At 40.9% G+C, this 25,498-nt stretch overlaps 1 protein-coding gene across 2 annotated transcripts in view; it reads left to right on the top strand.

The window, feature by feature from the left end:
* The window catches only part of SLCO5A1 (solute carrier organic anion transporter family member 5A1), a 147,684-nt gene that overhangs the window by 70,320 nt on the left and 51,866 nt on the right, over positions 1-25,498 (top strand). Inside the window, exons 4-5 of one of the 2 annotated variants that reach the window (XM_043880209.1) lie at positions 4,980-5,197; positions 21,196-21,360. In XM_043880209.1, coding sequence (XP_043736144.1) covers positions 4,980-5,197; positions 21,196-21,360 — 383 coding nt within the window. The remainder of the gene's footprint in view (positions 1-4,979; positions 5,198-21,195; positions 21,361-25,498) is intronic. The other variant, XM_043880210.1, reaches the window with a different exon arrangement.

Below are 25,498 nucleotides of genomic sequence, written 5' to 3'. Positions count from 1 at the left end.
ATTTTTGCTTTGCAGTGATCTATATGCTGACTGGGTTGTATTCCACATGAAGGCTTAAAATGCTATTTGCATTCTGATAACAACTGATGGAACGTGTTGATACAGAGGCCAGAATATGAGTGTTTATGAACTTAGAAGTTTTGAGGACAGAGTTTGAAGTTGAGGAATCCTAGTTGGACAATTTGTGACCCTATTAGGCAAGACCAGGGACCTCTCTTTGTTAAGAGAAGATTGAAAGGAGACTGAAAAATTGCCCTTGGGGAATTATGCGGGCCAGAAGCACCAAGTCTTAACACATGCTCTAAACAGGGCTAGAATTTGAGGTCTATTCTGTGTTTGCTTCCTCGTCTCGGCAGCATGGCAACTTCAGATGAGTTTAAAGACAGAATCTCGATTCTATGGAAGCTCAAGTTCCACTTCTAGGAAGCTTTCTGACACATTGATTTCCCTTCTGAATTTTTATAGCATTCAAGATCTTCCCAGCACAGGGATCGAATCTGGGTCTCCTGCATTGCAGGCGGATTCTTTACTGTCTGAGCCGCCAGGGAAGCCCTTCTATACCACACGATCTAACAATTATGTACATTCTTGCATTGTGGGGGGTTGTTAGGAATTGTTTCTCATATCTTTAGCTCTTTACAAATAAGTTGTAAGTTCTTGAATGCGAAGATAGAGTGTATCTCTCTCTCTCTCTCTCTCTTTTTTTTCTGGCCACATGATGAGTCCAGTGCCATGTGGGATCTTATCCCTGAGCAGGGATTGAACTGGGAGCACACAGTCTTAACCACTGGATCTCCAGGGAAGGCCCCAGGTGTAAATGCCTTTATCCCTACTCATTCTTGGTTAAGTTTTGGGAAGCCCGGCTAAGAAGGGTTAATACATTCTTAAGTGCTTGCAGAAAAATATTTGAATGCCATCAGCAATTTGAAAAACATTTCACACCAGGTATTTGTTTTTTTTTTTCTTAAAAAAAAGTGTCTTATCAGTTCAGTTCAGTCGCTCATTTATGTCTGACTCTTTGTGACCCCATGAACCGCAGCATGCCAGGCCTCCCTGTCCATCACCAACTCCCGGAGTCCACCCAAACCCATGTCCATCGAATCGGTGATGCCATCCAACCATCTCATCCTCTGTCATCCCCTTCTCCTCCCGCCTTCAATCTTTCCCAGCATCAGGGTCTTTTCTAATGAGTCAACTCTTTGCATGAGGTGGCCAAAGTACTGGAGTTTCAGCTTCAACATCAGTCCTTCCAATGAACACCCAGGACTGATCTCCTTTAGGATAGACTGGTTGGATCTCCTTGCAGTCCAAGGGACTCTCAAGAGTCTTCTCCAACACCACAGTTCAAAAGCATCAATTCTTCAGCGCTCACCTTTCTTTATAGTCCAACTCTCACATCCATACATGACTACTGGAAAAAACATAGCCTTGACTAGACGGACCTTTGTTGGCAAAGTAATGTCTCTGCTTTTTAATATGCTATCTAGGTTGGTCATAACTTTCCTTTCAAGGAGTAAGCATCTTTTAATTTCATGGCTGCAATCATCATCTGCAGTGATTTTGGAGCCCAGAAAATTAAAATCAGCCACTGTTTCCACTGTTTGCCCATCTATCTGCCATGAAGTGATGGGACTGGACGCCATGATCTTCGTTTTCTGAATGTTGAGCTTTAAGCCAACTTTTTTACTCTCCTCTTTCACGTTCATCAAGAGGCTCTTCAGTTCCTCTTCACTTTCTGCCATAAGGCTGTCATCTGCATATCTGAGATTATTGATATTTCTCCCGGCAATGTTGATTCCAGCTTGTGCTTCATCCAGCCCAGTGTTTCTCATGATTTACTCTGCATACAAGGTAAATAAGCAGGGTGACAATATACAGCCTTGATGTACTCTTTTTCCTATTTGGAACCATGTGTTGTTCCATGTCCAGTTCTAACTGTTGCTTCCTCACCTGCATACAGGTTTCTCAAGAGGCAGGTCATGTGGTCTGGTATTCCCATCTCCTTCAGAACTTTCCACAGTTTATTGTGATCCACACAGTCAAAGGCTTTGGCATGGTCGATAAAGCAGAAATAGATGTTTTTCTGGAACTCTCTTGCTTTTTTGATGATCCAGTGGATGTTGGCAATTTTATCTCTGGTTCCTCTGCCTTTTCTAAAACCAGCTTGAACATCTGGAAGTTCATGGTTCACTTTTGGAAGTTCATGGTATTGCTGAAGCCTGGCTTGGAGAATTTTGAGCATTACTTTCCTAGCGTGTGAGATGAGTGCAATTGTGCAGTAATTTGAGCATTCTTTGGCATTGCCTTTCTTTGGTATTGGAACGAAAACTGACCTTTTCCAGTCCTGTGGCCACTGCTGAGTTTTCCAAACTTGCTGCCATATTGAGTGCAGCACTTTCACAGCATCATCTTTCAGGATTTGAAATAGCTCAACTGGTATTCCATCACCTCCACTAGCTTTGTTCGTAGTGATGCTTTCTAAGGCCCACTTGACTTCACATTCCAGGATGTCTGGCTCTAGGTGAGTGATCACACCATCGTGATTATCTGGGTCGTGAAGATCTTTTTGTACAGTTCTTCTGTGTATTCTTGCCACCTCTTCTTAATATCTTCTGCTTCTGTTAGGTCCCTACCATTTCTGTCCTTTATTGAGCACATCTTTGCATGAAATGTTCCCTTGGTATCTCTAATTTTCATGAAGAGATCTCCAGTCTTTCCCATTCTATTGTTTTCCTCTATTTCTTTGCATTGATCGCTGAGGAAGGCTTTCCTTTTTATTTTGTTTTATTTTATTTTTATTTATTTATTTTTCCATTTATTTTTATTGGTTGGAGGCTAATTACTTTACAGTATTGTAGTGGTTTTTGCCATACATTGACATGAATCAGCCATGGATTTACATGTGTTCCCCATCCTGATCCCCCCTCCCACCTCCCTCTCCACCCGATCCCTCTGAGTCTTCCCAGTGCACCAGCCCTGAGCACTTGTCTCATGCATCCAACCTGGGCTGGTGATCTGTTTCACCCTAGATAATATACATGTTTTGATGCTGTTCTCTCAAAACATCCCACCCTTACCTTCTCCCACAGAATCCAAAAGTCTGTTCTGTACATCTGTGTCCCTTTTTATGTTTTGCATATAGGGTTATCGTTACCATCTTCCTAAATTCCATATATATGCGTTAGTATACTGTATTGGTCTTTATCTTTCTGGCTTACTTCACTGTATAATGGGCTCCAGTTTCATCCATCTCATTAGACCTGATTCAAATGAATTCTTTTTAATGGCTGAGTAATATTCCATTGTGTATATGTACCACAGCTTCCTTATCCATTCGTCTGCTGATGGGCATCTAGGTTGCTTCCATGTCCTGGCTATTATAAACTGTTCTGCGATGAACATTGGGGTGCACGTGTCTCTTTCAGATCTGGTTTCCTCGGTGTGTATGCCCAGAAGTGGGATTGCTGGGTCATATGGCAGTTCTATTTCCATTTTTTTAAGAAATCTCCACACTGTTCTCCATAGCGGCTGTACTAGTTTGCATTCCCACCAACAGTGTAAGAGGGTTCCCTTTTCTCCACACCCTCTCCAGCATTTATTGCTTGTAGACTTTTGGATAGCAGCCATCCTGACTGGCGTGTAATGGTACCTCCTTGTGGTTTTGGTTTGCATTTCTCTGATAATGAGTGATGTTGAGCATCTTTTCATGTGTTTGTTAGCCATCTGTATGTCTTCTTTGGAGAAATGTCTGTTTAGATCTTTGGCCCATTTTTTGATTGGGTCATTTATTTTTCTGGAATTGAGCTGCAGGAGTTGCTTGTATATTTTTGAGATTAATCTGTTGTCTGTTGCTTCATTTGCATTATTTTCTCCCATTCTGAAGGCTGTCTTTTCACTTTGCTTATAGTTTCCTTTGTTGTCCAAAAGTTTTTAAGTTTCATTAGGTCCCATTTGTTTATTTTTGCTTTTATTTCCAATATTCTGGGAGGTGGGTCATAGAGGATCCTGCTGTGATTTATGTCAGAGAGTGTTTTGCCTATGTTCTCCTCTAGGAGTTTTATCTTATCTCTCCTTACTAATCCTTGGAACTCTGCATTCAAATGGGTATATCTTTCCTTTTCTCCTTTGCTTTTCACTTCCCTTCTTTTCACAGCTATTTGTAAAGCCTCCCCAGACAGCCATTTTTCTTTTTTGCATTTCTTTTTCTTGGCGATGGTCTTTGATTCCTGTCTCCTGTACAGTGTCATGAACCTCCATCCATAGTTCCTCAGGCACTCTATCAGACCTAGTCCCTTAAATCTCAAAGTGTCTATATTGATCCATAAAGCATGATGTAGACTCTATATTATTTTTCTATTAAATTTATGGGGTATTGACTCAATTCTCACACACACACACACACACACACACACACACACACACCCTGCATGTGCTCAGTCGTGTCCAATTCTTTTCGACTTTATGGACTGTAGCCCATCAGGCTCCTCTGTCCATGGCATTTTCCAGGCAAGAGTACTGGAGTGGGTTGCCATTTTCTCCTCCAGGGGAATCTTCATGACCTAAGGGTTGAATCTGTGTCTCCTGCATTGGCAGGAGGATTCTTTATCACTGTGCCACCTGGGAAGTCCTATGGGCTATTGATTTATTAGAAAATGCACATTGTAGTAGGACTAACAATGTTCATTAGCAGAACTAACACATGTGTGCTCAAAAATACTTGAATGAAATTCTAGTCAGGCTGGTGATTCTAATATTCATTATAATACTAATATTATTACTGAGAAGAGTTCTCATTTATACCACAGAAAGGGAGGATTCTTGTATTTTCTTAGGTTGTCTGACTTCTTAGTGCCATACACCTCATGAAGGTAAAAAGTATTCTCTGGAGAAATTTGTCATCCCACATTTCTACTTTGCTAACTTGTTCTCACTCATAATATAAAAGCCATAAATGCTGTTCACATCTCCCAATTTTTTAGGTGGAGTGGATTCCTCCTTTGTGCCATTGCAATGTTTCTTGTGATATTCCCAATGTTTACTTTTCCAAAAAAGCTTCCGCCTCGACACAAGAAAAAGAGAAAGAAAAAATATTCCGCGGATGCTTCTGGTGATGATGACGTTATGAAGGAGAAACCAGACAGTTGTGAACAAGTGGACAAAACAGTTTCTTCTATAGGATTTGGGAAGGATGTCAGAGGTAAAGTATACCTTTTGAATAAGTACGTGCATGGTGCTTCGTATCAGTGCTACTCAAAGTGTGGTCCCCGGCCCCTGCCGTCTAATGGCAGTTACTGGTCTGTGACAGGATAACGGCTGAAGTTGAGGGTCAGTGTTGAAAACTTAAAAAAAAAATTTTCAATGGAATAATTTTGTCTGTCGACTCTAATAACAACCGTAATAAACGAGGCTCACATTTTGTATGTTTTACAAAATTCATTTTCTAATGATTACTCTCTGATGTATCTTGCAAAAGTATCAGTTAACAGTAGACTGGACATAATCTAAAAATGGTCCTTCCTCACAGATAGTTTGAGAAGCACTGATTAAATTCTAAAGGTGAAGACTGCATATTGGAATGAGAGATGTCTTATTTTTAAAATAATCGTTGCCTCATACAATGGATGGTTTGTCTCCAGGAACCATGGGTTTGGTAGTGTGTCCTGATCCTTATAGAAATACAAAACTCACCCTTAGGAAGGGATCTCATTCAGCAGTGACTCGGTCAAAGCTTCTAAGTGACCATGGAGAAGGACACCCAGGTCATGGGTCTCAAAACCCAGCAGAAAAACATCCAGAGAGTTTTCAGTGATGTGTACTGGTCTGTTTTTTCATTTTATTTCTCTTAAAAACAGTCACTTTATTAAATCCAGATTAGGCAATCTCAAATCTAAACAACTTAATCTTTGCCAGGCCATTTTTGTTCCATAGTCAATACCTCTCTTGAGTGACAATAAATCCCTTTAATCCAGGAAACCTATAATGCCACATTCCCATTAGTTCTTGCCTATTTCCTGAATTCTCTGAATTAAAATTTTTAAAATTAGGAAGCATAATATAAATCAAGTGGTTCCATCAGTTAAGGTTGTTTTAGGTAAAATTCATTCAGGCCTTTTCTCATCTCATTTTGACTACGTGCACAGAGCCTAGAGGGAAGTTACTAATATATTATGGAACTGTGCCTGCAGCCTAAGCATGGTTAGATTGGATTATTTTTAAAGACTATTTTGTTCAAAGCAGTGAAGTGACATTTCATTGGAAATGCTTCTTAACATTGGAAAGGTTAAGTTTTAGATTTACCTTCCCCGTTGCCTCCCCATTATTTTGGGACGATGTTAACTTTTGGAACTGCCAAAATTACCCCCTCTGTTCTCATAACGTAAAAGATTCTCTGGATGGTAGTGGAGCAGAGCCTGAGCTCTCACCCTGTGGACCACTTCACCATTTTTCATGGACATACGATGGACCATAATAAAGGAATGATTTTTAAAAAAAAATAACTCAGTTGAGAACAAAGTTGACGTTAGAGAATTTACAACATAGAAATAGACTAAGGGTCTTAATTTAAGGAGAATATAAAGTTGATGCCAGAGGAGACATAAAGGCTAGAGCTGAAGTTGTATGTTTTATGGCTTAGAGGTAGATGGCTAGAATGTGAAATATATGCTCTGTTGGATAGCAGAGAAACGGGAGAGAGAAGACTGATATGAAACACCAACAGCAGATGCAGCTGTTGATGGGAAGGGAGTTCTTTGGAGGAGGCTGGGTGGACAGTGCTTTCAATGAGCCAGCTGTACTCTGGTGCTTCCCATTTTCAAGGTGAGGACTGCCAGGGCCAGGACCTTCTGAAGGTCTGTGAGTCTTCTTGGCCTGAAGGTCTTCTCTTAGGCTGGGAGACTGCTTGGCTCCTGCTTGAGGCAGGCTTTGGGTGCCAAGGAATTAACACTCTGGCCTCCCACCCCTAAAAGCAGTCTTAACCAATGGCTGGTAAGCATCCCAGCTCTTTCCCCTCATGGTGAGACAATCCATTGTAAGCTGCCCTTTCTCCTGTGCATCACATCTATACTCCCCATCCAGTGCTTCTCAAACCCCCCCAAATAAATGACTTGGACTTGGATCCTTGACTCAGGACCTCCTTCTGGGGCAAAGCTCACTTTGGCAGGCAGGTTCACAAGTGATAAAAGCTGTCACGAGATTTTAAAATTATTTTAAAGAATTGAATCTATCTACTATTATGTTAAATGTCTTCTTGTACTGCTAGGGAGTATTCTCCATCTTTTCTGTATTCAATGTAATGGTTCAAGGTATTTTCTTCTAGAGGAAGAAATGACAGTGATGGGTAGTTGGTTTATAAACTCCATTTGTATTCTGATTTTCTTGTAGATGTTTCTGATAAATTTCCAACTTTTTTACTCTATGCTTTAATTGCAATGAGTAATCTTTGGCAGTGAACCTTCCTGGTTAGGACACAGAGCTGGTTTATTTACTTCTACTTGCACTGGACTCTAATAGTATCTAGATTGGCACTTCCAGAAACATGTTCTCTTGTTAGAAAGGAATCCTGTTTAAATGGGATTATAAAGTGACAATGTTCTGCTGAAAATTATTCAAGTGATGTTGATGATATTAGAATAATGTTCAAATACAGTATTTAAAATTATATATATCTTTTGCACATTTTATTTCTAATACCTATCACCTATAGGAAATGACAGTCTAATATTTCATCTGATTTTCAAAAGAATCAATTACATCTCTGAGACTCATTCTACTATGGACAAAATTTGTATTACAAAGCTGAGATACACTATTTAGGTCTTTTAAAAAATTTTTAAATATCTATTTAATACACACTTTGCAATTTTACACTTGACCAACTGACATATATAAATTATAACACAATTTTTTTCATGTATAACATCTTTTTTTAAGGATTTTTTTTTTTTTTACCTCATGTCTGTTACTATTTAGATCTTGAATGAAAGATTGATTGCTAAGATTTCATTTTGAGGTAAACTGCAGTATGAGTCCCAGATCTTCTTTTTTCTTGTCCTGTTTTTTGGAGTAAAGGTTCCTTTTATTCTTTATATTTGAAATTCATACATCAATATTAGCTTCTTCAAAGAGAAGGTATAAAGAGTGGCCAAATTGGTATCTTTTAGTTCCTAAAATCAAAAATGATTTAGACCATATAGCGTAGTGCTCTTTGAGAAGCTTTATTGCAGAGAATGCAAGAAGAGAATGCACTTCACTTTCTACCCACTGCCTCCACATTTTAATGATAGACATGGGGAAAATCTGACTCAGTGTTTCTAGGTTCTTATTATAAATTATGCAGGAATAAAACTGTTTTAAAACAACCACAAAGGAGAAAGTAAGAGTTTTTAGTGGATCTGCATCACCTTCCCATAAAGAGATTAGCACTGATGGCTTCAACTTCTTACCATAAAAACAAACAGTTAAAATATTTAAGTGGATCAATTTTTCTGAGGCTTGGGGTCTGGTATTTTAAAAGCCTTCCAAATTTAACTGGTTATCTTCTTATTCTTAAGTGGAAAATTTTTGGTGGCAGTTAATCATAAGAAAAATTTTATTTTTGTGTTCATTTTTATTTTATTTTATTTTATTTTTTTTGGAAATTTTAACTGAATTTCTCAGAATTAATTTTTTTTAATTAATTTATTTTTTTTAAAAATTTTTATTTATTTATTTATTTTTTTGGTCATACATTGATATGAATCAGCCATAGATTTACACGTATTCCCCATCCCGATCCCCCCTCCCACCTCCCTCTCCACCCGATTCCTCTGGGTCTTCCCAGTGCACCAGGCCCGAGCACTTGTCTCATGCATCCCACCTGGGCTGGTGATCTGTTTCACCATAAATAGTATACATGCTGTTCTTTTGAAATATCCCACCCTCACATTCTCCCACAGAGTTCAAAAGTCTGTTAAGCTTAATTGTTTAGCATTATTACATAGCATAAAGCATGACAGACTTATGTGGCTTCCCTGGTGGCTCAGATGGTAAAGAATCTGCCTGCCAATGCAGGAGATGTGGGTTTGATCCCTGAGTTTGGAAGATCCCCTGGAGAAGCGAATGGTTGCCCATTATCAGTAGTCTTGTCGGGAGAATTGCATGGACAGAGGAACCTGGTGGGTTACAGTCCATGGGGCAACAAAGAGTCAGACATGACTGAGTGACGGACACTTTCACTTTTCACTTTCACATTACAGACTTGCTCTGCTAGACTTTTGTTTGTATTGGAGTAGAATATATTTATAATCCTAACTAAGTCAAATTGTTACTCTGAGGTGATGCATTCATTTGAAGAGGCTACTGACCCTCTTGCGCTATTGGTGGGAATGTAAATTGATACAGCCACTATAGAAGACAGTATGGAGCTTCCTTAAAAACCTAGGAATAAAGCTACCATATGACCCAGCAATCTCACTACTAGGTTTATACCCTGAGGAAACGAAAATTGAAAAAGACACATGTACCCCAATATTCATTGCAGCACTATGTACAAGAGCTAGGATATGGAAGCAACCTAGATGTCCATCAGCAGATGAATGGATAAAGAAGCTGTGGTACATATACACAATGGGATATTACTCAGCCCTAAAAGGAACACATTTAAATCAGTTCTAATGAGGTGGATGAACCTAGAGCCTATTATACAGAGTGAAGTAAATCCAAAAGAGAAAAAATAATGTATATTTATGCATGTATATGGAATCTATAAAGATGGTACTGATGAATCTATTTGCATGGCAGTAATGGAGATGCAGACATAGAGAATGGACTTGTGAACACAGTGGGGGAACGAGAGGGTGGGATGAATGGAGAGAGCAGCGTTGACAATATACCTTACCGCATGTTAAATAGCTAGCCAATGGGAATTTACCATATGACTCGGGGAACTCAAACTGGGGCTCTGGAACAACCTAGAAGGGTGGGAGGTGGGAGGGAAGTTCAAGAGAGTGGGGACATAGGTGTACCTATGACTGATTCATGTTGATGTATGGCAGAAACCAATGCAATATTTTAAAGCAATTATCTTTCAACTAAAATAAAATTTAAAAAACAGAGGTCATTGGAAGTCAGAGAATTTTGATCACTAGAAGGTTATGTTGTCATCATTTAATTCAGTGACTGTTTATTCTGTAAAAGCTGCTGCACTCCAAGCTATGGCAGATTGGAAGATGAGTCAGCCATGATTTTCCCTCATAGAGCTTGGTAGTCCACTGAGGGAGACAGGATGAGTACAGATGGAAATATACTAATGACCAAAAAAGAAGGTAGACACAGTGATGTGAAGGTCACAGACAGGCGAGGGAATGTCTAGTTGAGGGACTAGGGAAGGTTTCATGGAGAAGGTGGGATTTATCTTTCCTGGAAAACTGGGAGGATATCAGGAGGTGGACGTGGGATGGTGGGAGTGTTCCAGGCAGACACAGCAAAGGCAAGAAGATCAGGCTGTGTAGATGTATTTGAAAATGCTGAGCAAGTGTATTGTGGTTGGGTTGGTGTATTGGCTGTGCATGGTGGAGACCTGGGGGTTGAGGTTGGGAAGGTCAGTTAGAGCCATCTTGTGTGTAGAGAGCTAAAGTTCTAGCTTTAATGAAACTTGTCTTGAATGAGCAGTGGAGAGGTTTGAACAGCCTTTGGCAAGCCCTCCACTGGGTCCTGTTAAATTAGGGAGAGAAGGGAGTGGACTGGAAGGAGGGGGACAAGGTAGAAAGCTATGGACAGGTCGAGAGAGGTGATGGCAGTTTTGCCTAGTAGAGATGGAAAGGACAGTAGCCTGCTAAACAAAGTTTTTCTTTGTTGGTTTTTATTTGTTTGTTTGTTTGTTTTTTGGCTTCACTGCGTGACATGCAGGATCAGGGATTGAACCCATGCCCCCTGCAGTGGAAGCACAAAGCCCTAACTATTGGACCACCAGGGAATTTCCTCCTTGTCCCCTTTAAGTTATTTTCAACTCTGCGGTCAAAAGGATCCTGTTGAAATGCCGCTCCTGGTCTCAAAGCTTCTGTGGTTTCCCAGTCTAACCCCTGGTTACTTGCTTGAGGCCATTTCCTTCCTGCAGTCGGATTCTGCTTCAACAATATTGGGCTCATCATTGTTGCTCAAGTATTCCAAGCACACTCTCACCTCAGGGCAGTTGTCCTCGCCGCAGTCGGGGCAGTTGTCCTGTGCTGGGAATTTTCTCCGTGAGGCCCTCACTTCCTTCAGGGTATTATTCAAATAACCCCTGTCTAATGAAGCCTTACCCAGCCACCCTATTTAAAAATTTCTACCTGTTTCTCCAAAGCTTCTTATCTCTTTCTCTCCTTAATTTTTCTCCTTAGCACTGATGACTATCTAACATTCTGTGTGTTTTACTTATTATTGATCATCTTGGTAAGCTCCACAAAGGCAAGGTTTTCTTTTTTTTTTAATTGGCCCATCATGTTCTCTGATGAATTCCCACTGTCTAGTAGATACTCAGTAAATATTTGATGAATAAATTAATGAATGATGAGAATGGAGGGAAGAAGTTGCATGTATAGGATATGGCAATTGCCATGGGAATTATGGGCTTCCCAAGTGGCCCAGTGGTAAAGAATCTGCCTGCAATGCAGGAGATGCAGGTTCGATCCCTGGCTCGGGAAGATCCCCTGGAGGAGGAAATGGCAACCCACTCCAGTATTCTTGCCTTGGAAATCCCGTGAACAGGGGAGCCTGGCGGGCTACAGTCCATGGGGTTGCAAAGAATCCAACACGCTGAGTACACGTGCACGCACTCATGGAATGATGGGAATGGAGGTATCCAAGATAGTTTTAGGGTTTCAAGCTTAGATGGTGGAGAGAGCAGTAAAGGGGCAGAAGAAATGAATTCTGAATGTGAGTTGCCCAAGAACGTCCAGAACTGTTGCATGTGGCTGTTTGCTTTGTGGTTTAAACCTAATATAGCATGGGATCTGTTAGAGGCAATACTAGACTCAGAGGGATCACCAGAAGCCATGTGCCTGGGCCAGACCACCTTAGCCTCTTGCATTTTGCTTTAGCTTTTTTGCTGATTCTAACTTTAGTTTTAGGTTTGCAGCTCTTATTAAAAGCTGATGCCTGAATTCCCCATATTTGCCATAGGAGCATTGCTCAGTGTGCTTTATACAAAACTGTATTTCTTGAGAACAGTGAGAACAGAGGTTCTCAAACTTAGTCTACCTAGGAAGCGTCATGAGGGCGTCATAGAGCTCAGGGTGCTAGACCGAGGTGTGACCTGAGAATCTGCATTTTGACAAGTTTCCATGTGATGCTGTTGTAGATGGTCCAGGGACCATGCTGTGAGAATCTAGTGCTTTAGAACATAGAGCAAAACTTCGTTTCCTAGGAGAAAATTAGGATGTTTCTGCTAATGATGATTATACAACTTTCTGCTTCTGTGGCCAGGAAACCAAGGGTCAAATTTGAAGCCCAGAAAGAATCTTTTCGCTGGCTTTGATGTGCTGTTCTATCTTCTTTATTTCTTTTTTTCAAGGAAATACGATGCATTTCTTTTTCTTTTTTTTACTGAAGTGTAGGGCTTCCCTGGTAGCTCAGTTGGTAAAGAATCCGCCTGCAATGCAGGAGACCCCAGTTTGATTCTTGGGTCGGAAAGATCCTCTGGAGAAGGGATAGGCTACCCACTCCAGTATTTGTGGATTTCCCTGATGGCTCAGATGGTAAAGAATCCACCCGTAATTCAGGAGACTTGGGTTCGATCCCTGGGTTGGGCAGATCCCCTGGAGGGGAGGGCATGGCAACCCACTCCATTATCCTTGCCTGGAGAATCCCCATGGGCAGAGGAGCCTTTTCATGGGGTCACAGAGTCGGACATGGCTGAGTGACTAAACTCAGCATTGCACAGGACTTCCCTGATGGCTCAGAGGATAAAAATCCCCCTGTATTGCAGGAGACACAGGAGGTATGGCTTCAATTCCTGGGTGGGGAAGATCCCCTAGAGGAGGGCATGGCAACCCACTCCAGTATTGTTGCCTGAAAAATCCCGTGGACAGAGGAGCCTGGCAGTCTATAGTCCAAAGAGTTGCAAAAAGTCAGACAAAACTGAGTGCACATAGTTAATTTACAATATTGATTTAGTTTTGGATGTGCAGCATAGGGGTTCAGCATTTTTATACTTTATACTTCATTTAAAGTTATTAGAAAACAATAGCTATATTCCCTGTGCTGTATAATATATGCTTGTGGCTTGTTTACTTTATACATGTGTGTGCATAGTTGCTTAGTTTTGTCTGACTCTTTGTGACCCCATGGACTGTAGCCTGCCAGGCTTCTCTCTGTCCATGGGGATTCTCCAGGCAAGAATACTGGAGTGGGTTGCTGTGCCCTCCTCCAAGTGATCTTCCCAACCCGGGGATTGAACCAGGTCACCCTCATTGCAGGCGGATTCTTTACTGTCTGAGCCACCCAGGGAAGCCCTGTTTTAGAAATAGTAGCTGTATTTCTTAATCCCATGCCCCTATCTTGCCCCTGCCCCTTTCCTCTTCCCACTGGTAACCCATGGTTTGTTCTCTATGTGAGTCTATTTCTGGTTTGCTATATGCATTTGTTTTACTTTTTGGATTACACATATAAGTGATTACAGAGTGTTTGTCTTTCTTTGTCTAGCATTTTACTAAGCATAATACCCTCTAGGTCCATCATGTTGCAAATGGCAGAATCCCATTCTTTTTCATGCTGTGTAGGGTTCCATTGTAAACATATGCCACATCTTCTTTATCCATCCATCTCATCTTCTCTATAATTCTTTGTTTCATTTCTCTTTTACATGTATTTTATTGTACCTTTAGCTTAGGAGGCAAAAGGTAAATGGTAATAGGCATGGCAAAGAATTCCTAAAAAAGAGCACACTTAAAATACTCGGTGCAAATTAACTGTGGGACTGTAACCAAAAGTGGGATCTGTCTGCTTGCCACTCAAAGATCAGTTGGGTGATCTTAAAGAGGCCAGTTTGGTGAAAAGGAAAGTTTGCTTTATTTTGGATGTTGGCAACTGGGAAGAAGGCTGGATGCCTGTCCAAAGTCGACTCCTCCACCCTGACAATCAGGGGGCAAAAGCTTTTATAGGCGGAGGGAGGGGGCTACATGTAGAAAAGCACAGTCAGCTCTGACAGTCATCTTGAAATTGGTCATCAGTGGTCCGATCAGCGTCATCTTGGTTGTAAGGAACAGTGAATCTTCAGTTCCAGGGTTGGTTTGTTTCTATTTCCTTGAGGCCAGTTCTTGGAATTGGGGCAGTTAATATCATGGCTGCCGTTCGGTCACTGTGTAGTTTACTTCTTCGACCTGGTGGGGGTTTCAGTATCTACAAGACAGTTCACAGGGTAGGGCTCAGAATATTATCCCTAGCCCCTGAGAAGGAACTAAAGATCCTTGACTATGCTTATGACCACATTATTAGTACTTGATTTCCTTTGACTGTTTTCCTTTGTTTCTGCATTTTCTCACTTCTCCAATTAAACTTATTCGTTGGCTAAAGTTTTTTCACAGGCAGAAGGCAGGCAGGACATGGGAGGGGGCCAAGGACCGTAGGGTCCTCATATATATAATGAGTATATACATACACTCATTAGATTTAAGCAACCAGGATTGTACTATGGCTAGCAGTCACTAATAGTGTATTCTGGGTCCTGATGGCCGCTGTTTCTATTCACTGTTAGCAGGTAAGTGCTTCAGGAGCTCAGTGTGCTCTCATACTGGAACACGTTTGCTTGATGGTCAAAAAATGACAGACCTGGGCTCTCCTGGTGGCTCAGGGGTAAAGAATCCGCCTGCCAGTGCAGGAGACACGGGTCCAGGGAGATCCCACATACCGGAGAGCAAGTCCGTGCATCACAGCTGCTGAGCCTGTGCTCTAGAGCCTGGGAACCTCAACTGCTGGGCCCACGCGCTGCAGCTCCGGGAGCCTGTGCTCGGAAACCAGAGAAGCCATCGCAGTGAGAAGCCCCCACACCACAACTCGAGAGTAGCTCCCACTCCCCACAACTAGAGAAAAGCTGGTGCAGCAACACTCAGCACAGCCAAAACATTCATACATAATTTTTAAAAATAAAAAACAGTTAAGATGGTAAGTTAAAAAAAAAAGGAGACAAATCTGTCAACACCTGCTGCCTCATATTATACTGTGCGCTGTGAGGCATTGGAGAACAGTGAGGTATGGTGTCTGAAGGAAAGTTACAGGGCTCAAAATAGCCTGGAGTTAAAACTCCCCTCCAGGTCCTCCCCACCATTCTATGCAAAACAAAGAACTCTGTCACCAAAAAAATGGACATTAGGTTGATTACGCCCAGCTCCCAGCCGGTCCAGCCTCTGGCCAATCTCCAAAATTCCTTGCCCTAGCCGTTTAAGAGATAACTACTCTGAACAACCTTGAAGTAGAACAGGCCCCCTTAAGACAGTACCTTTCCACAATCATGCCTACATATACTTAGTCTTTTCTTGGGTAAGGGCAGCAGCTCACTAATCTGACTGCTGCCCCTTCTCGCCTCATTAAAGGTGATCTGTCCCTGTAAAGTGCCGGTCTCGTTCTTTTTCTGAACCTCGCCTTCGCTAACTCCGTACCCTACAGTGTTGCACTTGCTAAGGCTGTCCCTGGCAGCTTCCATAAGAATCCAGGCACACCACGTAGCTCAGATTTTCTGGAACTTTGACTAACGGTCAAGGGATTACCTTTGATGCAAGGTCAAGGGGAGGGTCACATCAAATTTGTTGTAGCATAGCCCTGTGGTGAGAGTCCCTGGTGGTTCAGATGGTAAAGAGTCCTCCTGCAATGCGGGAGTTCTGGGTCAGGCAGATTCCCCCGGAGAAGGAAATGAATGCAGCCCACTCCAGTATTCTTGCCTGGAGAATCCCATGGACAGAGGATCCTGGCGGCCTCCAGTCCATGGGGTCACTAAGAGGCAGATACGACTGACAGACGAACAAACAGGCCTGTGGTGACTGGAGAGCAGTTTAGCGCCTGAGTCCAGGTGTGGGTGCTGGCTGGCTGGGTCACCCGCACCGCCACTGATGTGCGTGTGGGAACCAGCAAGTGGTCTGCCAGTGACAGCAACACTTCTCAACGTGACTTCTAAGTATGGTCTACCTTGTATTGTATTCTCTTGAATTTTGGAGGTGTGTATTAAGTTTTATTCCTATATTACTGCTCTTGAAGGCATTTCTAGTTTTAGTGTCAGATTGTCCTTATAAGTGAATTGGTGAGAGTTCCTAGCATTCAGTGATCAAAAAAGTGATAATTAAAAAAAAAATGATAATTACTACTGTTAGTTAGTCCCCCTATCATTCTTTTTTTAAAAAATTATTTATTATTTTTTGGCCATGTTGGGTCTTAGTTTCAGCGCGTGGGCTCAGTAGTTGTGCTGCATGGGCTTAGTTGTCCTGCAGCATGTGGGGTCTTAGTTTCCTGACCAGAAATCGCACCCGGGTCCCCTGCATCAGAAGATGGTTTCTTAGTCACTGGACCACCAGGGAAATCCCTCCATCATTCTTTTTATCACATCTTTGATTTCACAATGACACAGTTATAAATGACACGAAGAAACTTATCTAAGATATATTAGCATAAAAATTAACATTTGGCTGCAAATTGATAGATTCAGCAGCTTCTTTGCTAACTTTGTCTTTGTGAAATAATTTTGAATTACAATAAAAACCCCAGAAATAGCACATAGACCTCCTGGGTTCCCTGAGCCCCAGTTCCCCGATTGTTCATGTTTCTGACCCGTTTGTGAAGTTACTGACCCCCAGTACTTCAGTGTTTCCTAAGTCAAGGCTACTCTACTGCAGGACCACAGGGCAGCCACGGAAATCAGGAAATTAACATTTATCCAGTGTTACCATCTAGACCATAAGCCCCATTCAAATTTTGCCTGTTACCCCTACATTGCCCTTTATGTCCAAACCAATCCACCATCGCAGATTGTATTAATATATAGCTGTGGTGTGTTATGGTCTGTCAATTTGGATCAGTTCCTCATCTACCCTAATATTTTATGACCTTGATCTTTTAAAAAATTGTAAGCCAGTCACTTTATAGAATGTCCCTCAATTTGGATTTGATGATGTTGCCTCCTGATTTATGCTTGTTTGTAGGCATAGAAAGGATGCCGTGTTCAGTGTCTTCACAGAAGCCACACAGTGTTAATTTGCCCTGTTTCCAGTTGTGTAAACTTTCCTATCTTGAATGGGATTGGATTTGCCAGGCCTCTGCACTCCAAAATTACCAAGTGTATTGCATTTATAAATCAATAAATAAATTATAGGTGCTCTGTGGGAAAGTACTTTGAGGTGGTGTAAATACAGTTGGGGCTTCTCTGGTAGCTCAGCTGGTAAAGAATCTGCCTGCAGTGCAGGAGACCCCAGTTTGATTCCAGGGTTGGGAAGATCCTCTGGAGAAGGGATAAGCTACCCACCTCAGTATTCATGGGCTTTCCTGATGGCTCAGACAGTAAAGAATCTGCCTGCAATTCAGGAGACCTTGGTTCAATCCCTGGGTTGGGAAGATCCCCTGAAGGGGAGGGTATGACTACCCACTCCGGTGTTCTTGCTTGGAGAATCCCATGGACAGAGGAACCTGGCAGACTACAGTTCATGGGGTCTCAAAGAGTCAGACATGACTGAGCAACTAAATACAAATACAGTTGATCCTTGTTATTTGTGGTAGTTTTGTTCTGTAAAGTTGTGGTAAACACTGTGTTAGTGAATGCTGGAGCATTGCTCTGGGGGAAATCCGGGTTAACTTCCCATCACAATATAATCATCAGTCAATCAATAAATAACCTTGTGTTTCTGTTGAAAGACACCTTATTTAATATAGGTTGTTGATTCATTAGTATTGAGCCCACAGCCAACAGTAGTATAACTCCTGCTTGAAGGAAGCTGATTCCACCCAGGTGGTGATGGACAGGGAGCCTGGCACGCCGCAGTCCGTGGGGTAGCAAGGAGTCTTTCAGTCGGAGCGACTGAACTGAACTGAATTGAAGGAAGCTTACGTAACACATGAATTAGTCATTTCTCCAAGGACTTTGGGGTGGCTTGGTGATAAAGAATCTGTCTGCCAAGCAGGAGACTCTGGTTCAGTCCCTGGGTCAGGAAATCGCCTTGAAGAAGGAAATGGCAACCCATTTCAGTATTGCCTAGGAAAGCCCATGGACAGAGGAGCCTGCAGTCCATGGCATCCCGAGAGTTGGACATGACTTAGCGACGAAACCACCCACTGCCAAGGACTTCTGGCTCCTTTTAGTGGAAAGTGGCATTTAGAAACCAAGAACTGGGTGCTAGGTGGGTTTATTGCTACCAATGTGTCATTACTTCTGTCTTGTTAGTAGATAGGAAATGTGTGTTTCACAAACACACACACACCTATTATCTATCATATCTATCTATCTAGATAACCAGCCCCACCAGCCGAAGACAATCCTGGAGATCTGCACCCCCCAACCCCCGTTACCCCCTGCAGAGGATGTGGTTTGAAAGTTTAGTTCGAACAATAGGGGAGGAGGAAGGTGGAAGAAAAAAGGAAACTAGCTTAGAGTTGTTCAGAGTCTGAAGGTTTGCTAAATTCTTCTTATTAATAGTTTTTTTTTTAATAAAAGAAGAGAGAAAAGCATGACATGTATTTAGCACAACATGTAGTTAGCTTTGAAATTAGAAGGCTATTTTATCATGTTAAATGGGTACACAAGAAAAGCCAGTTTTTCTTACAAAAAACTAGTATCTTAAAATATTCTTGTTACACATATGTTATCTTCTTGGGTTTGCAAGTTTTATTGTGTATTTTCCCAGATATTTTAGATTCAACACGTTGGCTTTTAATTTACCAGCTAGCTTAATTTGAATCTTTAAATGTCCATGGGAAAATCTTCTTAACTTTCTAATTTTTAATTCTGGAGATGACATTTTGATTTTCAGTATTTATAAGAGAATATTGGATTATTTTATGAAATATTTTATATTTTTTTCTGGTGTGTTTATCTATGTTAAAAAATAAAGTATGCATCTTAATTTTACTTTTAAAATATTTATTTAAACTTTAAGCAATTAAATTATGATATAGAACGTTAAAGTCTATATCCCTTGTTTTGAAGTACATTTGTACTTCAAAATGATAATAAACAGTCTTGACTACCTAAGTCTTAAATTCTAGTGAATAGGCTATGAATTATAGCTTTAATAATGCTGTTGCTGGTTAGTAGCTTCAGTCGTGTCCGACTCTGTGCAGCCCCATGGGCTGTAGCCCACCAGGCTCCTCTGTCCATGTGATTTTCCAGGCAAGAATACTGGAGTGCTTTGCCTTGCCCTCCTCCAGGGGATCTTCCTGACTCAGGGGTTGAACGTGGGTCTCCTGCATTGCAGGCGATTCTTTACCACTGAGCCATCAGGGAAGCTTTAATAATAGCTGTTGCTTAATTTTTAGGAAATTATTTTATTATGTTGTAGCATAGGGAGATAACTGTTCTAATAACTGAGAGACTCTGTATCTCAAAAGTAAGGCAGCTTACCTTTTCTATGAAGATGTATAAAGATCATGCACATGTGGGTTAACTCACATTACAAATATGCAAAAAATACAAAAGCATACACTCAAGAATCTGTTCTTGTTTCTCTTTCCCAGTCTTACTCCTGTTTACAGAATTTCTCGGTATTATATATATTGAAAAGTATACATTCAACCGTATGTAAACACATTGTTTTCATTTGTTTTTACTTAAATATTATACACACACACACACGCATGTATATGGGCTTCCCAGGTGGTGCTAGTGGTAGAGAACCTGCCTGCCAATGCATGAGACACAAGAGACGCAGGTTCAATCCGAGTCCAGAAGATCTTCTGGAGAAAGGAATGGCCACCCACTCTAGTATTCTTGCTTGGAAAATCGCATGGACAGAGGAGCCTGGCGGACTACAGTCCAAAGGGTCACAAAGAGTCAGACTCGACTGAAGCAACTTAGCACGCGTATATATGTATATGTATTTTTGCACAGCTTGCTTTTTTCATTAGTAAAAATATTTTTTGGAGTTCCTTTCATGCCAGTACACCAAGCTCTATTTCATTTTTAACTACTCCATAGTATTTCATTACATGACTGTGCCATAGTTTATTTAAATGTTTGCCACTAATGGACATTTGGGGTTTCCCCGGTGGCTCAGACGGTAAAGAATCCTGCAATGCAGGGGACCTGAGTCTGATCCCTGGGTCGGGAAGATATCCTGGAGAAGGAAATGGCAACCCACTCCAGTATTCTTGCCTGGGAAATCCCATGGACAGAGGAGCCTGCTGAGCTACAGTCCATGGGGTCACAGACTCGGACACAACTGAGTAACTAACATCACCAACCCAACACCGTTGATGGACATTTACTTTTTTCTCCTAAATTTTTGCTTTTATAAACCATGCTGCAGTGCAACTGAACATGCATCTTGAAGCATATATATATGACAGCTTTTGTGAAATATATGCCTAGATTCAAGTGAGACTTTTCTCTTTCCCTTGAGAGGCAGCTGGACAGGTACAGAGCCCCGGCTGTCCGGCTCCTTCGGATATCATTTCTGTTTGTTCCTCAATCCAGAGTCCCTGGAAGTATCTGACTTGGTGATCTTATCTCTTCTACCCTTCTAATTGTATTATTTTCTGTTTCTTTATGAGACTAGAAGAACAGATGTCCAATAGCATGTACCAGTTCTTCTGCTGTGGGCGTTTGCCATGTCAGGCCAGAGAGCTGGCATCTCAGAAGTGCATTTTACTCAGAGAAGTGTTAGTTAATTTAGGGCTATATTGCAGGTACTTTACACATTTAATAGTCTTCAGGGTCTTAACAAAGATTAACATTGTTTAAGCAATAAAAAAAATGCGGTTCATTTATTCTAAGCAGTTTTTGAAACAGAAATCATAGGTTGCCTCCTTCTTAGAAGGATATTTGTGTATGGGTATGTTTTTAGCTTCTTTGTTAAATTTCCTTATCCTAGCTGAACAATTAAAAAAAAAAACCCCAAGTCTATTTAGTAAAGGGGATGAGTTCTAATCATTTATCAGGTTTTCCTATATTGCTGAATGGCTATTTCCAGTTCATTTCAAAAGCAGTTCAATTTTCTTTTCTTTTCCATCCCTTGTTTATAACATTCATTTGTCATTTTTGTCATTTTGTAGACCTACCAAGAGCAGCTGTCAGGATCTTAAGCAACATGACATTCCTTTTTGTGAGTTTGTCATACACAGCTGAGAGTGCCATTGTAACTGCTTTCATTACCTTCATCCCCAAGTTCATCGAGTCACAGTTTGGTATACCAGCTTCCAATGCCAGCATCTACACTGGTAAGGCACTGCCATTAGAACTCCTTGAAACCATGATCATTTTTGACCACTAAACTAAAATGCAATGAGTGAAGACAAAGTTCGTTCTAACATTAAAGTGTTAAAATTCAAGTTCATGAACAGCAACCTTCCCCCTTCAGATTTTAGGAGGCGGAAGTCTTTGAATGTTTTCTCTTTGATTCAGATTGTGTTACTGTGTGACATTTTTACCAACTGTGTTTTGGAAAAGGGAGAACTTTTCATACTTGTGTTTTTAAGATTCTCAGTTTGAAAGAATAAAATAGGCAAAGTGTTCAAACTTAAACCTGAACAAATCTTTTTATGGGTTGACATGCGTCTGACAGTGTTCAATTGAAAAAATTTGATAGTCTGAAATAGAGATCAATTTCATGGTATCAGGATTTTCCCTTCATAAATGTAAACACATTTTAATTCTATTACTGGAAGTACTTGAAGTTAGAAAGGAAATCTATAAATTTTGTCTCAGGTGATGTTTTATGTTTGAGAGAATTGATTTTTAGAAGATTTTGGTACAGGGACCCATAGCATCCAGTGATCAGATCTTTCTTCTCACAGTAAATTGGGTTCTCAGTAATGTGGGAACATGAATTCTCAGATATTGGGATTTTCGTGTATTATACCATAGAATATTCTGGGTATTTCCATAGTGGTTTCAAAGGTGGTCAAATAACTGTACCTAAGGCTTTATTTATTAATAAAGTGCATTTAAGCAGTTAAGTGGAGAATTGCAAGAACTTCACTGATGACCTTGGCGCCCACTTTTTCCTCCATGTCCACATTCAAACCCAGCAAGCTTGGATTAAATTAACAGACAAAATTATATTATTTGTAGAAAGAGCAGTTGACTTGAATTATTTGGGTAATCATTTTGTTCTCTATTTCACTTTGCCCATAAAAGGACATGCATATTGAGTTGTAGGCCCATCATAACAAATCTTTTTATAAAGAGGGTACTGCTTTGGACCTTGTAATTGTCACCTATAATTTTTTTTTTCTGTTGGTTTTAAAGAAATATATGTTTTCCTTACATTAGGGTAAAATTTACAGATTACATTGCAATTTGGATTTCAGATATCCTGAACATCCCATTTCTAGTTTAATTCCTACTCCAACTCTGGCGGGCTGCAAAGAGTTGGACACTACTGAAGTGCCTGAGCACACCTTCATCCTTTGTCTTTTTTTAAAAAAATAGCTGATTAATTATTGGCTGTGTTGGGTCTTTGTCACAGTGTGGTTGGGCTTAATTGCCCCAGGGCATGTGGGATCTTAGTTCCCTGACCAGGGATCGAACCCACGTCCCCTGCAATGGAAGGTGGATTCTTAACCACTGGCCACCAGTGAAGTCCCTATACTAACCTCTGTTGAGCAAGGATCCTTGGATAGGGAAACCACAAGTGGTCTCGTAGTTAGATCTGAAGCTACATAACTGTCGAATGTAATCTCAGCATTTCCCACTCTGTGTTTAAATATTAAAGGTGTTACTGGAAAGAAGGTTCATAGTCAAATAAATTTAGGACTTGCAGCGTTAAAATACTACAGAGTTCTTTGCTGTAGCACTTTTCATAACCCTAAGAACCCTTGGAGGAGGAAATGGCAACCCACTCCAGTATTTTTGCCTGTGAAATCCCAAGGAGGAGCCTGGTGGGCTACAGTCTATGGGGTTGCAAAAGAGTCAGACTTAGCAGTTATACAACAGCAATATGCCAATGTGCATTGTGAACTCCCAAAGGAAGGTTCCGAGTATGGTCTCTCCCACATTTATTTGACCGTGGAATCTGGCTTTTTTTTTTTTTTGTTTTAAATGCATTTATTCTCATGAACAGTGTTTCCCAGGGCACATATCAGGAAATACTGCCCTTCTAGTGACGAGGGAGCAGAGATGTCTAGATCATCCTATTTGCCTCCATGTGGACCATTTTGATTTCAAGGTCTCCTGGGCAGTGGTATAGTGATGAGCTGGGTTGGAACTGATGCATGTTGAGTGTGTATTGACCAAGGCCGTCTCATAATTACTGGTCCAGTCAGAGGCTAGATAGATAACTTCTGTGGAAAAATAGAATAAAGGGGTGTTTGTTTGCAGAGTTCCACAGTGGTATGTGGTCAAGGCAGTGGTCACTGAGTGTGACCACCTGGGTGAAGAGGGTATGAGAACTAAATCGTGAAATTTGTTCATGTTTTAACATCTGGGTTAAAGGAGTAGTGTCACACTATGCATAAGTGCCACTCTGGTTTCATCAACAGCAAGTGTGTGTTTGTGTGTTTTTCTTTTTTCATCATTACCAATGCAGTTTATACAATGTTTGGTAGTCTTTGGTATTTTGATAAAAGGCCTTCCATTTCTAGCTCACATACTTTTTCCTTCCTTTCCAGACAGATAAAAAATAATAATAGTTAAGAAGGTCTCGTGGAAAAGGGAATGGCAACCCACTCTAGTATTCTTGCCTGGGAAATCCCATGGATAGAGGAGCCTCAAAGGCTACAGTCCATAGGGATCACAAAGAGTCAGACACAGCTGAGTATTAATTTCTGCACTTTCAAGAGATACTCAGACTGATTAAGAATAGTAGATGGCTTGTCATTACAATAATACTAAACAGGGCTGAGAATTCTTTTTAAAACTCACTGTGACTTTTTGAATTTGTAAGGATTGAATCCTTCTTTACTCTCCAAGCAGAGATCTGTATTTTTTAAGAACTTATTTAATCTTTTGTATTTAAATCCCTTTCTATGCATATAAATAACTTGGAGAAGGAAGAAATGTATCTGAAGATGAATCTAAAAGTAGTTTTAATTTCTCCTCTGACAAAGTTTTCAAGTTAAAGTTCTTTTTTCATTAAAAAAAATTCCTCGCCCTTCTGTAGCAGTTTGTTTTCTTGTGTTATATAGTGGAGGTGAGGCTCCATACATGTATCAAAAAAGACTGGCTTTTACTCCCTTGCCCCCTTGCATAGTCATTGAACACTGAGTACTATGGCATGTGCTGTGTGTGTGTGTGTGTGTGTGTGTGTGTGTGTTAGCAGGTAGGGGGGAAATACAAAGACTCAAACTTGAACCTTAAGTTTCTTATAGATCTGGGAAGAGAGAGAGAGTGAGCTTATGAAATAAGTTTAGAAAAGCTGTTTAAGTAAATCAGTGGAAGCTTTGGGCTAGTGTGAGTTGCATTTCATGGAGGAGAAATGGCTTTTAAGCAGGCTTTATTTATTTATTTGGCTGTGCATAGTCTTCGTTGCTTCTCGGGCTTTTCTCTAATTGCAGCAAGCGGGAGCTACTTGCTTGCAAACGGGCACTGCTCTCGTGGTAGTGCCTGGGCCTCTCACTGCAGGGGCTTCCCTTGTTGCAGAGCTTAGGCTCTAGGGCACCGGGGCTTCAGTAGTTGTGGCTGCCTGGCTCTAGAGCAGAGGCTCAGTAGTTGTGATACACCAGCTGCTCGGCATGTAGGATTCTGGACCAGGGATTGAACCCGTGTCTCCTTCATTGGCAGTTGGATTCTTTACTACTGAAGCTCCACTACCCCCCTCACCCCACAACCGCCGCAGGGCACTGGTGGTATCTAAGGTGGCTAATACCTTTACCCTCATGCTGCTAATTCACTGACTTCAGGCTGTCAACTGTTTCTCTCTAGGTATGTTTCTAATCTAGAAAACAATAATTTGGACTAGAATAAATTTGATGACTTCTTCCTGCTCCAAAATCTTAGATGAAATAATTTTCCCAAGGCCACATGTACCAAATAAACTTATTCTTACATTCCTGTAGAGTCATGTGATTTTCTTACAAGGGAAATAGTTAACAAGCAATTCATCACTGGGGTATTTTTAGTAATGATGCATCACCACAAACTTTGACTATGTCCAGTATCCTTTGATCTCTTTTTCTTTGCTGTGGGCAACCAGAGGTAGCCCATGGGTTTTTTTTGGAATTCCATCTGTCACTTAACTCAATGCATGATTTTAGCCAAGTCACTTAACTGCCCTGTCTCAGTTTCTCATTTGTAAAATGTGAGTGATCCTCTCCTAAACCTACTAACAAAAGTTAAATGAGATAATGATATCTTAAATAATTTGGCATATAGTCATAGATGGTCAGTAAAACCTTTATATGTTGTAAGATCCTGTTG

This window comes from Cervus elaphus, chromosome 21, assembly GCF_910594005.1.
Source record: "Cervus elaphus chromosome 21, mCerEla1.1, whole genome shotgun sequence".
NCBI lineage: Eukaryota > Metazoa > Chordata > Mammalia > Artiodactyla > Cervidae > Cervus > Cervus elaphus.
The sequence above is the reverse complement of the archived record's forward strand: the minus strand, read 5'-3'. Positions and strand labels throughout refer to the sequence as shown.